General features: G+C 34.3%; 1 protein-coding gene across 9 annotated transcripts in view; it reads right to left on the bottom strand.

Moving 5' to 3' along the window:
* Positions 1 to 1,742: 1,742 nt before the first annotated feature.
* Positions 1,743 to 17,136, bottom strand: part of PRPF40A (pre-mRNA processing factor 40 homolog A) — a 54,517-nt gene continuing 39,123 nt past the window's right edge. For 5 of the 9 annotated variants that reach the window (XM_040644890.1, XM_040644857.1, XM_040644841.1 and 2 more), the window contains 15 exons: positions 16,621 to 16,685; positions 16,108 to 16,272; positions 14,964 to 15,072; positions 13,958 to 14,108; positions 12,865 to 12,998; positions 9,284 to 9,398; positions 9,021 to 9,124; positions 8,791 to 8,907; positions 8,338 to 8,475; positions 7,915 to 8,010; positions 5,852 to 5,938; positions 5,673 to 5,769; positions 5,364 to 5,425; positions 4,135 to 4,266; positions 1,743 to 2,783 (listed from right to left, as the gene is read on the bottom strand). In XM_040644890.1, coding sequence (XP_040500824.1) covers positions 2,691 to 2,783; positions 4,135 to 4,266; positions 5,364 to 5,425; positions 5,673 to 5,769; positions 5,852 to 5,938; positions 7,915 to 8,010; positions 8,338 to 8,475; positions 8,791 to 8,907; positions 9,021 to 9,124; positions 9,284 to 9,398; positions 12,865 to 12,998; positions 13,958 to 14,108; positions 14,964 to 15,072; positions 16,108 to 16,272; positions 16,621 to 16,685 — 1,665 coding nt within the window. In that variant the 3' untranslated portion in view covers positions 1,743 to 2,690. The remainder of the gene's footprint in view (positions 2,784 to 4,134; positions 4,267 to 5,363; positions 5,426 to 5,672; positions 5,770 to 5,851; positions 5,939 to 7,914; positions 8,011 to 8,337; positions 8,476 to 8,790; positions 8,908 to 9,020; positions 9,125 to 9,283; positions 9,399 to 12,864; positions 12,999 to 13,957; positions 14,109 to 14,963; positions 15,073 to 16,107; positions 16,273 to 16,620; positions 16,686 to 17,136) is intronic. The other 4 variants (XM_040644852.1, XM_040644863.1, XM_040644886.1 and 1 more) reach the window with 1 other exon arrangement.

Below are 17,136 nucleotides of genomic sequence, written 5' to 3'. Positions count from 1 at the left end.
CATGAATAATCTGTATTTTGAAGCTGCTTTGGGTAATAATAATGAAATAGCCTTGCTGTGTTTAAAAAAAAAAAAAAAGGACCATTGCTTTTATTTAAAAGCACTGAGTTATTTAAACTTGGGAAATTACAAAGAATTCATCATACTTGACTAACTTTTCACACAAATTCAATTTTCCCCTACAGGAATTACTGGACTGGGAGAAAATAAAAACACCAATTAGAGATTCTGATTTTGACTATTATGTTATTAAATGTATTAGTAAATTTAATCCAATAATTCATTAACATTAATGATATAGAGGGAAGAAAAATCAACATTTACCGAAGAGTCTGATGCTTAACTGAAACGTAGAACTTCCCCTTATGTGAAAATAAACATACTTTCCTGTTCGAACACATTTGTTCAAACTCCTTTTTGAACATGTTTAACTCTAATAGAACCAATATTCTAAGACGTTTCAGCTTTTACCAGACTGAACATTTAGAAACCTAATCCTATAGGTTAAAAATATTCACATAGAACTCTCGTAACAAAATCTTCCCATCACCTGTGTCTTTAGACTGTACAGTACCTTTTGGTAACTAAATCCCATTTGATGGCATCATTTAAGGTAGACAAGATTATAGTCACTTCAATTACATCTTTTATAGTAACGTTATATTTTGAGTTGCCATTTATTCAGTTTTGTTTTTAGGTCAAATAATCTTCATGGATGACTATAGAGAAACTTGAATTTGTACTGTAGGAATTAGAGGTGATAAGATGACTATCTCTAAGAAATACAGAAATCTATTTTGAGGACATGCTAAAATATATCAACTTTTTATTTAAATAGAAAAATTAAAACTTCAAAGTTGCCCTTAAAAAAAATCATTCATGGAATTAAAATATTAGATTCTAAATTCTCTTATGAAACACTACTAGTATTTCTGCCAATATCATATGCATTTTGAAGATTTTGCCACTGACTTCCATGTCAAGTGTTTGACCTGATTAGCAATATTAACGAGACCTATGAAAATTAAATCTAGGCAACTCCCTATTGCCAAAGTTATATTTTTTGGTTCTAATATACAATAAGAGACTAACCTCAAGCAAGCAACCTGATTACTTCACATCTTCTAAGGATAGTGATTCTCATTTTCCACAGTCATGTCCGTTTTCACAGCAGAAAAATGACTTGGCAGAGAGAAGTTCAGAAATAACTCCCTGCCCCCCCTTTTTTGAGGCTTTCAACGGTGGATGCTAGATTTAATTGAAACGGGAAAGAGTAGTCCTGGTCGTTTGAACTTCTCAAATTCATTAAAATGGTGAAGGAAAAATAAAATGAACTTTTTTGTTCTTCTAAATCCCACTTGAACTAGGATCGCTCGAAGTGTCCAAAATAAAAAAAAAAGTCTAATGCCAAAGACTATGTGCTAAAATTTACTTATTAAAAAAATCTGCACTGAAGGAAAATAGTATAAATTACATTACCAACCTTCAAAAGTTAGCATGTAAAGAGTATTCTAGCTTCAAACCATTGCCTCTCTAAAGTCTTCTATAGGAAATTTGTAGATCAAAAAAATTACAGGGGCCTCAAATGTACTGATTTATAATATTCTTAAATATTAAAAAGGGAAAGTAACCTAGCTATGTGGGTAAGATGAAGCAAAATTTCAAGGATTTAGTATCTTTAAATGATCATACAATTTTTTTTAGAGCTGAGCAGTTTAAGTAGAAATAAATACTAGTACACGCTAGAAGAGAAGGTTTAATAATTGATAAAAATGTACAAAAATATTCAAATCAGAAATGCTTTAGAATGTGTACCACGAAGTCAATACTTCTCAGTGAGTAGGGAAGGTAAAAGACTTCCTCAATGAAAAAAAGTAAAAGATCGGATTAAAAAAAAAAAAGACAACTGTTAAAGAAAATGTTTAAGTCAACATTGATTCTTGTTTCAGACAAGGATATTGCAACTATCACTTAAAGTTTGGTGGCACATTCTTTAGTAGTCCTTAAGGCAATATATTTAAACTAATTTACAATTTGATTTGATGTTAACGTTTTAAACATCACCTCAAAATAATGCCCTCACAACAGCCTTTTTTTAAAACGTATTCAGATGTTTCATAAAAAATAACGGTGGCTTTATTATAGTAGTGCTTATTAGCACCACTATAGTTAAGGGTCTACCAGGTTTCCATTAACAACAACACCTATTTCTGCGTTCACCATAAAAGATCATATCAGCTTTAACCAGTTGGGTAGTGCACAAAAAAGCAGTTTTGTCAGTTGCTGGTGCTTTTTTTGTACTACTAAATATCAAAAAAATTTTCATTGTATCATCTTCAAAATCCAACTTCTATAAAGTAATCAAATCGCCTCATGACTTAGACTTCAGAACAAAGTAGAGACATCTGCAGTTATCAGTAAATTGCCACCTTTAATCCATCCTGCAGTGCCCTATGAAAGGGTCACAGAAAGACAGTTATGACCGTATGAAAATATGATTCTTGATACAGAATCAAAAGTTATTTTCAATTTCCTTTGCTTTTTATAAAGTCCACAATAACAATACTTAAATGCACTTTTTTTCCTGTGATATAATTAAAACCCAGTGTTATTTCAATTGAACTTTAAAATAGAGTCCCTGGTCTGAATTAGACTTCTTTAAATCATACTGTAAACATATTTGGTATAATTTATTGATCATCATCCAGTTGCTCCAAAAGGGTCCTTCTGCGCTTTTCCAATTCCCCTTCACTCAGTTCACTGCCAGAAGTATCCCAATTCCCCTGAAAAGACATTGAATACGATTACACTTAATGTCAGTACTCAAAACAGTTTAGTATTAAACCTTTGAAAAAAGGAACCAAAATATATAGATTGTCTTCCACAGAAACAAGACCAGCACAGGATTTAGGCCTGACCTCTTTTCCAAAAGCCTATCAGTGAGTTGCTAACTACCCGCTGGTTTTATTACGGGAGACAGTGAACTCAGAACAAGACTTTTTATATGGTGCTACTTTCAGCGTGCATTAATATGTAAATCGGGCAGAATGGTACACAATGGTTTCTTTCCCTTCCCCTTACACCACTGTATAAAATATTGTTTCCATTTAACGGAAGCCAGGTATTTATTACCAAAGAAGGCACTATATTCCTTAATTTTGTAGATTCTAGGTCGCCTTCTAAGTGTTTCATATTACAGAAAAGTATTATGCCTTAAGCATACTATCCTTAGATAAACATTTAAAATCTATGAGCAGGACAATACTTAGGCTGAAAAACAATTCAAAAAATAAAAATACCGTATTTGTGAAAAACCACCTTTAAAAGGTAGTTTATCTATTCTCCTTCCCTTCAAATACTGACTACAGAGAAGAAACTGTTAAGCTCCTATTAAGTATTCAGGAAATCTTCATTCTTCACCAAGGATGTGCATCAAACTCACCAGGGCAGCTTTTAAAAAGAACCTCCATATCAAATGAATCAGAATACCCAGAAGAAGGACCAGGGCTTATCAGTTTAAACTCTCCATGGGTCCATTTAGGGGCATACTAATGCTAAGTCCACAGTATTTGTAGAAGAATGGCAAGACTAAGAAGGCTTATTACTTTGCTGTCATTTATATATATACATACATACACACAGGAAACTAAAGACTAACGTAATTTTATATTAAAATGTTAACTTTGGCTTGCAGTCCCCCTGCTACCCCTTTGCCCTCACTTCTTCCCTCACAAAGATTACACTCCTAAAAGTTAGTGGAATGCTACCTTTTGAAACTGTATTTGGTAGTACTGATGACTGTGCACATCTGGAGAACCCTGGATCTGAGTCTTATATTCCTTAAAAAAATTAGGTAGAAAATCTCCAGTGGTACTTCATACAATTTACAAAGTAGAAGACCATATCCTTTCTCAGTGGGTTAAAACAATAGTCATGGAAGACATATTTTTTGAGGAATATACAACTTAGAACACTTGCAGCAGATATGTTAGAAAACTATTTTGGGTGAGAGGTAGTTAACTGACTTTTCACTGTTTCCTTCAAACGGTAGCCAACCTGCAAAAAGTCTATTCATTGTCATACAAACCACAATATTCATTTTTGTATTTTGAAAACACAATTCTGAATACTTACAGAATCCTTTCCAGTCTTTTTCTTAGGTGATTTGTGTTTTGATTCTGATCTTTGTCTAGTTCTGTCTTTTTCACTTTCTCGGTCTTTTTCTTTTTTATCCTTCTCTCGCTCAGCATCTGACTCTGGAGAGTCCTGTGTAAATAAAAAATAACATTTTGATGAAGATACCATCATGTTTTTACTATCTCTATATAGGTAATATTTAAGAACATCCATGTATTATAGGGCATGTGTTCCTAGTGTGGTGAAATCTGAATTATTAACCTCAAGGATTCTGTAACATTTCCAAGATTCACTGGAAGGAGTTGGTCTTTTCTTTGGGAAGGAAGACATTCTGATACAGTAACATCACAAAAGAGCTTCACTAAATTAGGAGAGAAAGCACACAGATATATCTGTTATGTAAATGTAGACAAACATTACCATTTTCTGCCAACCCAATAAAATGTTGGTTTGTTCAGATATGTATACAGAATGCTGTGATTAGCTTAATCATCTAATAGGCTGAGCATTATATAATAAATTCTTTCTCAAAACTGCAACTAAAAAGCAGGATTATTACTTCTTAAAAGATTTTATTTAGAGCGCATGTGAACAGGGGGAGGGGCAAAGGGAGAGGGAGAAAGAATCTTCAGCAGACTCCATGCTGAGTGCAGAGCCCAACCTCATGACCCTGACATTATGACCTGAGCAGAAATCAAGTGTGAGATGGATGCTCAACCAACCGAGCCACCTCAGTGCCCTGAAAACCAGGATTTAAAGTGCAATGTCACAGCCTAAATAAGTGGTCCTTTATTATAAGATATGTATAAATTCAAGTGAGCAGCATGAAGAAAAATTTTGATTCAACAGGTAGTAAATACTCATTCCCACTTATGTTTTGAAAAACTCCTTAGGGTATCCTGATGCATATGTAAAATTAAGAACTAGGAGTAGAGAGAAGCAGGTGAACATTTACACTTGTGATTCTCATCACAGCTGCAACACAAAGATTTCTTTAAAAAAGCCAGAGTAGGAATCTTAACACTGATGTGTAGTTTATTTTCAAAGCTCACTAGAAGATTTTAATGGAAGATTACGGTGAAGACAAACTATATAATTCCCGAGTTTAGGTGTCCACCTGAACTGTGCTTTACTGCACAGGACTAGACATAAAAGGGGTCTATCTCCACTGAACAAGTTAAGGGCTAAAACCTAGGTGCAGTATAACAAGTTAAAAGTTTGCTTACAGATTTATGTCTCCTCTTCTTGCTTTTCTTCTTATGTTTTTTTGACTTCTTATAACTTCTCTCTAAGCAGCATGAGAAGAAAAAGTCTGAATTTGAGGACATCCAAGTGCCACTGATTTTTTCTTTAAAGTTTTATTTTGGAAAGACAGCGAGTGTGCGGGGGGCAGGTGCAGAAGGAGAGAGTCTTAAGCAGACTCCGTGCTGAGCAGGGGTTTGATCTCAGGGGAGATAAGGACCAAGAGCTAGACGCTTATACAACAACGCCCCCCAAGTGCCAACGATTCTATTCAAGTTAAAAGAAATGCTTACCAGACTCAGCACTAGAAGAATGTTCTGAGGCAGACCGAGACTCTGATCGCTGTCTTTTTTTCTTTGAATGGCTGTCATCATCATCTGAATCTGACCCCTGTACAATACATATAATTTCATTCATAACGATGTTAATAAATATTTCAATACACTTACAGTGCCATAATAAACCTCCTTACCGATCTAGAACGGGAACGTTTCCTGTGATGTTTTTTAGATTTTTTAGAATGTTTCTTGTTCTTTGAATGATGATGTTGACATTCATGCTACAGGCACAAAAGAAAAAGAATTTCAGAAGTTTACATTTACTTTAGAGGCAGATCATAAACAATTTTTAAATGCTATACAAAAGTTATTAGAGTAAAAATCTTACTCTCGTTTTGCACATTTAGGATGTACTTCCTTGAAACTGCAAAAAATTAACAGTTAAAATGTTCTGTTACTTCCTAACCATTCCATACCCACTCATTTTGACATCTAAAAACAACAAAATATTAAGAAAGAAAGCACTTCTTACAGGAACGAGAATGGTATGCTTTAGTAGGGACAATTGATATACTCCAGAAAAGTATAATCTGTAGAACGGCCACACTGCTTTCAAAACCAATGAAATAAAATTACATTCAGACATGGTTTTTCTGATGAATCTGGCTTTGGTCAGTGAGCTAGTCTTGGCACCGTGAAAAAGAACTACCTCAGAGCCATCTTTGAACTAAGATAAACGAGGCTGGTCTCAGAATAAAGCAAAAGCTAATCCTTTTTTTCCTCCACCTAAGGAGCATTCCTTTCCTAGTCAAAGGTAAGACCTCCAAAGACAATCTAACTCACCACATGAAATCAGAGAAGGAAATGTTGTCTCTGTGGATTTTAATGACTTTGAAAATAATTCTGCTTCAGTTTACAAGAAAATGGAAATAAAACATCTGACTCAGAAGGGAAGCTCTCCTTTTACTCTATGTCACTGAATTCTAAATTCTTTCTCCTAACTCAAAGACTCAGATTGCTAAGGTCCCAAAACTACAATCTTCAGCTCCATTTAAGACCTCACCACTTTACTCCCAGCACAGGTCACCAGAGAATCTCGATGATTATAAATTGGGGGACAATGTTAAGACACCAGCCAGAGCAGAACTTCTCACAATTAAATGTACATTCTATTCTAGTGCTTGAGAATCTTCCTGAAATGATGCTTCTGATGCAGGATTTCTGCCAATGGGGCCTGAGATTCTGAATTATTAACTAGCTCCCAAGTAATGTAGATGCTGTTGCTCTCAAACACACTTTGAAAAGACCTACAGGCCAACAGGACTAGATCTAGATGCAGCTAAGAGATAAAGTGCATGTGGATACATGTTAACAGAGCAAACTGTTGTCAACACTGAAATTCATTAAGAACAAGAAATCCAAGGAAACAGTGAACAATTAAGTGACCTGCAATGCCTAATGACCATACCACGCCAACACTTTAATGTTAAATATATGCCAGTTTTCAGCATGTTGTAAAGTATCACTATGCCCAGAACTGGCAGGGTAGCGTTACTTGTTAAAAGCACTGACCCTGGAGTCAAACAGCCTGTGCTGGAATCCTTTCCTGCAAATTACTTCTCTTTACCTCAATTTGCTCATCTGTAACTTCACAGGGTTGTTGTGAGGATTAAGTTCATATATGCAGTGTCTGTAAAACTGTTAGAACAATGCCTGGCTCCACAAAGGCACCAAATGTTTTTATTCAGTAATTACTAGTCTATGTAGCATATTTACTATATACAAGCACCTACCTAAAATCTTCATCAAAATACCCTTATATTCAGCTAATGGAGTAACTTGCAATTTTATCAGTTATTTTAACGAAAACTTATTCCATTATTTTCCAGACCTCCCTGAGCATTTAACACATCTGACAGTGTAATATTTGAAATGTGTACTTAAAAAGCTGTTTACGTTTTCTTCAGGTTTACCAGTCATTACAGAAGGCTGCTGAACTCAATTTCTAAAACACTGTAAAAACGTGAAATAAATACGAACTGCCTCTACAAAGACATCTTCATATTCAGATCCAAGCTTAGTTTCTTTTACTTAAAGGCAGTTTCTACAGAAAAATCATTTCCTTAACCATCTCAGATAATGACATTTGTATAGAAGCAGTATAATTTAAGAAACATACTTTGATCAAACTAAATTCAACTTTTGTTTGTATTTTTCTTTATTTTGAGGTAGTGAATTATGAGAATACTAAAATTACCTCAAGCACATGCATAAAATCTTTAAATATTCGTTTTCTTTCAGACTCTAGAGTTATGTCCTCAAATGCTGGCTCTTTTACAAATCTCTCCCGAATCTGAAAAATTAAGAATACATGAATACCAAGAAAAGTGTACCAATATGACTAAAAAGAATCACAACAGCAAGTGGTAACTATGACAGCCCCATCCCCTCTAAGTCTATTATATTTCTTTCCCTCTGAAGTCCAAAACATTTTTAATAATTATTCCTAAATGCAGGATCAGAGCTGACTTTATACTTTTAAATAATCTCAGTATATTTAATTTATACTGTACAAATAACTTCAGCTTTTTTTGTGGCTATAAAATGGGAAGTAATTAAAGATATTTTTATCTTCAATTGTAAAGGAAACAGATTAGAAAGAATTTACAATTATACATACATCTTCCCAGACAGCATCCAATTCTATTGGAGGAGTAGCTTGTTTCAACATACTCTTAAATGCAGATTCTTTTCGTTTCATTTTCCGAGCCTCCTCTTTTTCTCGTTCGCGTTCACGGGCTTCTGCCTTTTCTAGTAACTTTTAGAAAATCATATTTAATCAGAATAGTACATTTGAAGTAATACTTAATTTAAGCATTCTCAATTTAAGCATTCTCCCATCATTTATAAGTTATGGGCCAATTTATAACACCAATCAATTCTACCAAAGGAAACTTCATCATTAGCCCATTATCTAAATACATTATTTTCTTTTACTTTACTACTCAGTAAAACCCTAGTCATAAGCCTACAGCTTAAGTACTTTTAGCTGAATATATTAAAAACTGTACTAAAGTAGTTGTTGAGTAAAACCTAAACCTAGTTGTTTTTCATAGTAAAGATGATAACTTACACTGTTGAAAGCCAACTTAATATTTCCGGCATCTAATGTGGTTGACCTTTTAGTTGAACTGATTATGGCCACAAAGTCTTCGAAGGTAGTATTTACTTCAACTACAAATCCTTTATCCTAAGAAAGAGAACTCTTGTTAACACTAATACATAAATCAAAGAAACATAGTATCAACTTTTAAAATTAAAACATACTACAGATTAACAATAAACAGTAAGTACAGCATTTACCTTTAGAATGTCTTTTATTATTTTCTTCTCATCATGATAACGTGCTTTAAGATCCTCAACATAAAACTTGAAAAGGTCAAGTGCAGTTGATCCTAATGAAAAAACTAAAGAAGTCAAAAGCTAGCTCTAACCAAAGAGCTGCAATTACTTTTTTGTTTATAAAATAAAATAAAGCACCCCTCCATTCCCCAACACAACCACCTGCCTCTTTGGCCCATCCCAACTACTACTGTAACTATAAACTGGGAAGAAAAGAATCTCACCCGGTTGACCAAGCATATTAGTAAATCTAATGTCGGAACTAATTGTTGGATACAATTCCATCCAAGATGACATAGAATGCAGTTGTCCATGTTCATGCAGTTCATCTAAAAATATCTGGGGAGGGAAAACCCAACAATAACAAATACCCATTATACTGAAAAGTCATCTTTAAGGACATTGGAAATATCAGTGTAACATGAAAACACACTTAAAAACAGCAATATTTGAAACTCTTGTACTACTAATGTATCTCAAATATGTTTAAGGTACAAAGAATACTTGCTCTTTGATGAAAATAAAATCCTTTAGGCAAAATCCTCTTCTGCACTTCAAAGAAAAGGATCTTTGAAAAACTACATTATTTTCCAGGCTTCAGTTTATTGTTAAGATGGAACATCATTACAGTTTAAAAAATATATATATATAAAAGTACAAGTTAACTAGAAACATTAGGTGTTATCCCTAATAATGAGGCTAAAGAAATGTGTTTACATGTTTCCTGTAAAATACACTTTTTGTTTTTAGACAGTGTCCAATGTGTTCTGACTGTGGCTTTTTTTTTTCTTTTAATTAATAAATGTGGGCCTCTAAGAGGATTATTTTACTGAAGTGATACATATAGTAGTTTGAAGAACCAAGACTCAACCTCACATCTGATTTAAAAACCCATTTCCTGGGGTGCCTGTGTGGCTCAGTTAAGCATCTGCCTTTGGCTCAGGTCTTATTTCAGACTCCCTGCTCATCGGAGAGTCCGCTTCTCCCTTTGCCCCCCTCCCCCACTCTTGCTCTCTTAATAAAATCTTAAAAAAAATCCCAGAAAAACAAAAAACTTATTTCCTTTCTTCCATGTTAATTTTATGCCCTAAATCTAAATCTTTATATGCTTATTCCAACTTCTTTGTCCTTTTTCAGTATTCGCTGATTTTCAGGACAACATATTGGGACTTTTGTACTCAACAATTTTCACATTTCCTGCTTCCCCAAATCCTTAGGGTGTTTATTTCTATATACAACTGTCTCTAAAGAACTATGGCCCAAAATTCTGCTCCTGGAATTTCTATGCCTGCACTGTTCAACATGGTAGACACAGGTCAAATGTAGCTTCTAAGCACATGAAATGTGGCTCGTCTGAACAGAGATGTGTCATCAGTATATAACACACAATGATTTTGAAGATTACCAAGCAATTTCTTTAAAAAAAAAAAAAACAAAACCGATTCCATATTAAAATAATATTTTGGATATGCTGGGTAAATTAAAGATCACTAAAATTAAAACTTAACACTTAAAATCATATATGAGGCATACAAATTTCTACTGGATATCAATGCCCTGAACAAAACCATACACCTATCATCTCCACTTCTCTTCAAACATTTTTTTTTTAAAGATTTTTATTTATTTGACAGAGAGAGAGAGACAGCCAGCGAGAGAGGTAACACAAGCAGGGGGAGTAGAAGAGGAAGAAGCAGGCTCCCAGTGGAGGAGCCTGATGTGGGGCTTGATCCCAGAACGTCGGGATCACACCCTGAGCTGAAGGCAGACGCTTAACAACTGAGCCACCCAGGCACCCCTCTCTTCAAACATTCTTGAATGCAAGAACAAAGTAACATGCTGATACCAGTTATAGTAACAGTAATCAGAAACCATAGCCATATTTTAGGCTTGACTAAAAGACCCATGTGGACTTTACCTCAGGATTTCCCATCCAGTTCCAGAACTGACATAATACATTCTATTTTCTGTGACCCAGATTACCTTATTTTTATTGTATAACTATTTTATCATATAGTTCTCCTTTTTTTAAACCACTGCAAAACCTTCATAAGAGCCCTTAAAGTTCAATGGTTGCAGAATATTAAAAAAACCAAAAAAATGCTCTTCCCTTCTTCCCAGGCACAAGGCTGCTCAGTTAGAATGTAGGTTTTCCAGCCTCCTTTGTATTTAGTTGCAGCCATGTGACTAAATTTTCAGCAGCTAAATATGAAGTAGAGTACAACTTCTACACCACGGGCTTTAAGAATAAACTATCTTTTCAACTTCTTCCAAGCCGAAGAGTGATAATGTAGACAACAAACTCCTGATTATGCATGGAAAGCTAACGGCCTAGGGCAATTCTCAAATTGCCAGAAGCATCACTATCACCTAGAAACTTCTAGAAATATAAATTCTCAGAACTAACCCTAGACCTACTGAAGCAAGTTCTAGGGTTGAAGCTAAAGAAATCTGTGGTTTTAAGAATTCTTTGAATGATCCTACAGGAAACCACTACAATAAAGGAACCCGTAAAAGTAAGAAATGTTAAGGTTTTATGGAATGAGGACAGAAGGAATGCTATTGGCTAAGGCATTTAAGATGGTTTAGTGACCTTTGGCAGGAGACTAAGAGTTTATTTAAAAGCTCTCTAGGCGGGATGCCTGGCTGGCTCAGTTGACAGAGCATGTGACTCTTAATCTTGGGGTTGTGAGTTCAAGCTCCACACTGGGCACAGAGATTACTTAAAAAAAAAAAAAAAGTCCTCTAGGTGATTTAGATGCACGCTAAGTTTTGAGTACTCCTGCCTTAGGGAATGGCAATGTGCCCTTATCCTACACCAGATAACTGTTATCATTAAAGGAGAAATAAACTTAAGTCACTGTAATTTATCATTTATCTTAATACAGTGTTTAATGGAAGAGATCCTAGGTGGCTCAGCTGATTAAGCATCTGCCTTTGGCCCAGTCATGATCTCAGGTCCTGGGATCAAGTCCCAAGTGGGGCTCCCTGGTCAGCAGGGAGCCTGCTTCTTCCCCTCCCTCCCCGCTCATGCGATTTCTGTCTCTCAAGTAAATAAAGAAAATCTTAAAAAAAGAAAAAAAGGCTGCACAGATTCAGATTGTGGCTCCACTATTTAGTCTTTGAATTTGGGTAAGTCACTTCGCCTGAGTCCATTTCCTTATCTTATATAAATGGACAAAACCAAAATAGTACCAAATCTTAGAAGGCTATAATAAAAATTTAAGTGATTATCAATTTAAAATGTGTAGCAGTAAACAATGCTAACTGCTATTAATACAGTTATTGAAATGAGCAATCGGGTGAAATATAAAATGCAAAACTCATTACTCCATGATATTCTCTATTAACGAGAGGATAAAAGTGACATCTGGAGGTGAAAATGAGCCACTGGCTTATATAAAAAATATGTAATTTCAACTTCTATGTATAGCATTTAAGAACTATGGCCCATCCCCAAACTATATATCCCATATCATTCCCTACTATTCTCTAGACACTAAAAATCAACTAATTTAATCAATCATCAAAACATATTTTTTCAGTCTTCTCTCATGCTATTCCTCTTCCCCAAGTGAAACCTTAGCCAATTTACCAGTACGCATCTTAAATATCAAGTCTGCTACAGCCTTTTATGTTCCCCTGGCCTAAAATGGCTGTTTTCCTTCAGTTAAATGTGTATGGATCCTCCACAAAGCCTAAATTAATGATCTGGGATGAGGGAGTCTCAAAATTGTTCCTATCACTGTTGAAGCTCACTAACTATAGTATGAAATTAAGCTAAAAAAGAGATTTTTTTAATTACCTGAAAAGATTCTCTGTTTTTACGCTGCCGTCTCCTTTCTCTCAGCAAACTCTTCTGTTTTTCTTCTTCTTCTTCCTTTTCTAAAGCTCGGATGTGTTCTTCAAAGCAAATTAATGCATCTTCTTTATCCATGTCTAGAGAGTTTCCCAGTTAAAAAAAATTAAAATGTCCAATATCAGTAAGGAAAGCAGTTTATTTACACTAACTTCCTATAAATTTCAAATACACCTTTCCAAAATAATTGTAATTAAACTCAAATATGACTTGTCATCACCTAAATAGGAAATGATTTAAAAAATTCCAAAACCACCTCATTAAAAGATATCTTGAATTCGAGGGTGAAATAAAGACCATGCATAAGACACAATTAAGGAAAATAAAACTGTTACTGTAAAATTTGTCAACATTAGAATTACCCAAGGAGATTTTCACAGGATAGAATTTTAGGCCCTACCCACACCTATTGAATGAAGCATAGTATTCAGAGGGGTAATCCACAAAGCCGTAATTTAAAAAGCAACTAGGTAAGTCAGAAAAAGAATCTGGGTAAGCTTAATGCAGGATAATGCTAATACAATTTTTCGTGTTTGCAAATCTCTAAAGCTTTTATCTCAAAGAGACAGTGTAAAATTGTGGTATCTAGTTCGTACTAAATTACACAAAAATGGTAAAAAACAATTTCAGGTTTGATCTACAATAAATATATTTTAAGGATTATCTGATAGTATTTACTTCCATGAATAATGAAACTCAATTCTCTATTTGGAAACCAACAAAACACTGTATCAGTAATGGACACACGAGGGGTGCCAGGGTGGCTCCGTTGGGTAAGCATCTGACTCCTGATTTTGGCTCAAGATCCTCAGCGCTTTAAGACTGAGCCCTGCATCGGGCTGGGTGTGGAATCTGCTTAAGATCTCTCTTTCCCTTTCCCTCTGCCCCTCCCCAACCTAAAGAAGGAAAGGAAAAAAGAAAAAAAAAAGGAATGAACAAACAATTGCGTAAAATTCAGTTCGTGACCTCATAATAAAAGTGAGAATTCTCTGCTATTGTACTTCTAAAAAGCTTTCTCGCATTTAATCTTTATTCTTACTCTGTAATTCCTCATCTTCTGCAAAAGTTGGATTATCCATCAGATACTGCTGAGCTTCAGACCAGGTAGTAGAGTATGTTACATTAGCCATGTTGTCAAGTATGTTTTTTAAGGCTTCCCAATTTCTCTTTCGTAACTGCTTTGCTTGCTCCTAAACCAAAAGAATGATTACACGTTTTAAGGTTCAAATAAAATATGGTATTTGAACTGCAATCAGTGAGAATTTCTTTACATTCTAAATGATGCTCAAATTTCATGTTACCCATTTATTTTAAATATCAACACTACTTTTCCAGTTATCTTGTCAAACTTCTTAGCTTGGTGACTGCTTACCTTCAATTTTTTTTTTAACCTCTCTTCTAAGAAGCTGGAATCTGGAAACCGTATCTCCCCAACAACTCCATAAATCTCTCTTCCTATAACTATGCATTGTAGATAGAGTCTAAAACTAAAGTTACTGTCAACAAGTCACACAACAGGCAAATGCCACAGTCTTCAACCACTTTCAATTATGTTCAAATTTTTGGTAATACTTACATTTCTAAACATCTCCTTAAGACCGAATAATACATAACTTACTGCATAAATAAAACAGATAAGAGGTGTTTTCAAACACTATTCTGCAAGCACACTGTAGTGGTAACAATTATATATTACTGCCGTTCTTGTATAGAAAACTTACATAAATGCATTATAAACAAAAATACTGAGTATTTAAAGAACCTAATGAGTTAAAAAAAAAATCTTCAAAAGTGGGCATAAGACAGCCAATTAATGACAATTCAAATAACAGCTGGATAAATCTGTACCTAATGTGTCCACATCAGTACTTACCATTACAGGAGCTACCCATTTTTAATCCAACTTCTAATAAAGAGATTTGCTACACCACATAAATTGAATAAACCAAACAATTAAAATGGACATGTTATAAAGTAACTCCTAATCGGAATGAAGAAATATCTTGTTTTATCTATAAATACTAACAACTAAGAGTGAGTAATACCTTTTCTTTTTTTGAAAGAAAGAATAAAACATCTTCATAGATTTCAAGACGATCACGTTCCGATATCGCATTCCAGACTTCCATCTCTCCAAACATTTGCTCTGCTTTTCTAATAAAATAATTAAATGTTATTCTATATTACTCAATAAAAATTAATTTTAAGCTTACCCTGATGAACACTCTAAGTTCATGAGTGTATTATATAGGAAAACTTTTGGATAATTAAGAAAAATAACAAAATAGCTTAGGCCTCCATTCCTCCCTAGAGATGGAGTGGATATTTCTTTTTTCTTTCTTTTCTTGAAGATTTACTTATTTATTTGAGAGAGAGAGAAAGAAAGAAGGAGGAGGAGGGAGAGAGAGGAAGGAAGAGGCAGGGAGAGGGAGAATCCCAGGCAGATGCCGAGCTGAGCCAGGAGCCTGATGCGGGGACCCATCTCATGACCCTGAGATCATGACCTGAACTGAAACCAGGAGTAGGACACTTAACCTACTGAGCCACCCAGGCGCCCCAAGGAGTGGATAATTCTAATTGGGCCATGTTTTGTAGTCAAGGCTGTATTTCTTAGGGTAGCAATAAACACTAACAAACTGTTCTTGGAACTAAATTATAGACTTCAAAAAGTTGCTAGAACTTTAGTTAATACATATAATATGACTATTTAAAGAAAAGAATCTTTACTAATGCTTTTCTAAAAAATTGAGGAAAATAAGAAAGTACATATGGAAAATGAACTTTTTTTTTTTTTTTTTTAAGTAGGCTCCACACCTAGTGTTGAGCCCAACATGTGGGGCTTAAACTCACAACCCTGAGAGCAAGACCTGAACTGGATTCAAGAGTCAGACGCTTAACCGACTAAGCCACTCAGGCGCCCCTCAGTTTTTATATTAAATAGAAAGGAGTCAGGCTTATATTATTACATTCAGTCTACCCCTCTTTTGTTCTAGTCTCTAATTAATAACTAAGTCTATAAGTTAAATTCTACATTTAACTACTGATTTATCTTGTACCTTATGAAACTGCCACACTCATAATCATTTAGCTTTAATGAGCATCTACTTTGGATTAATTACTACACTTAGCAAAAAGTCTGACACAGAAACAGTGCAGTAAACATATCCTATGCATTACTAAAGATCTTACTTGTATCTGGTTGTGGAAGTCATTTTCTCATGATTTTCAAGAAAACGCTGAAAGGATTCCTTTGCCTCTTTGTATTTCGATCTTGCTTCTTCCTTTTCTTCTTTCTCTGTCTGTACTTTGTAAGCATTAAAGGCTTGCTTTTTTTCACTCAACTTTGCTAAAGCACTAAATAGAAATAGGATACCATATAACAGTAAATGAAGGCAGGATGATCAAATGTCAATGCTTTGAAGAAAAAAAAGATTTCATTCACAAATTAAGAAAATTTCAGTAAGATTTTAAAAATTAATAAACAATTACAGAAAATAATTTCTACTTTAAAAAACTTTTAATTTCATCTGTACTCAAATTGTATGACAAGCTTTCTGGCTTTTTGGGGTCTTATCTGACATAAAACAACTGTTCTTGGTATCTAAAGTAAGAGAAGACAATGAAAGTTAAAAATTTTTACTATTTTACACAATTTTTAATTTGCTAGGGTTGGAAAAGTAAATAAAAAACCTCAAGTGTTACCTGTATCGTGGATCATTAATGATCATTTTCATAGCTTGTTCCCATGAAGCATTAGATGGTACCCGCTGAAAACCATTTAATGACAAAATTAAAATTTTGCACAAATATTGTAAAAGTCATACAACAGGAAATAAAGTATAATACTCACTGCAAACATCAAGCACTTCCCTTTGCTCAAGTTTGAAAGAGGTCTAATAATTTCTTATTGAACCAAGGCAAACCTGGGTAATATACATACAGACTAAAAAGAAAACTTAAACTGATATTTAACAGAGCAAGAATACTTTTCTTAAGACTATTCGTTAAAACATAAACAAGTTTTTTGAATAAAAAACATATTAAATACAGAGGTAGAATGTGTTGTGCAGCACACTGTACACAAGAATTTTTTGGTGAAAATCAGTTTCACAAAACTATTCTTCAAAAAAGGCAAATTTAGTTCATTTTTGGTTGTAACAGTTTATAAAATTACTGTTTTCAATAAAGGCATCAAGGTACTGACTGCATTAAACAGTA

Source organism: Ursus maritimus, unplaced genomic scaffold (genome assembly GCF_017311325.1).
Source record: "Ursus maritimus isolate PB19 unplaced genomic scaffold, ASM1731132v1 scaffold_1, whole genome shotgun sequence".
NCBI lineage: Eukaryota > Metazoa > Chordata > Mammalia > Carnivora > Ursidae > Ursus > Ursus maritimus.
Note: the sequence above shows the minus strand (reverse complement) of the source record. Positions and strands in the feature narration are given on the sequence as shown.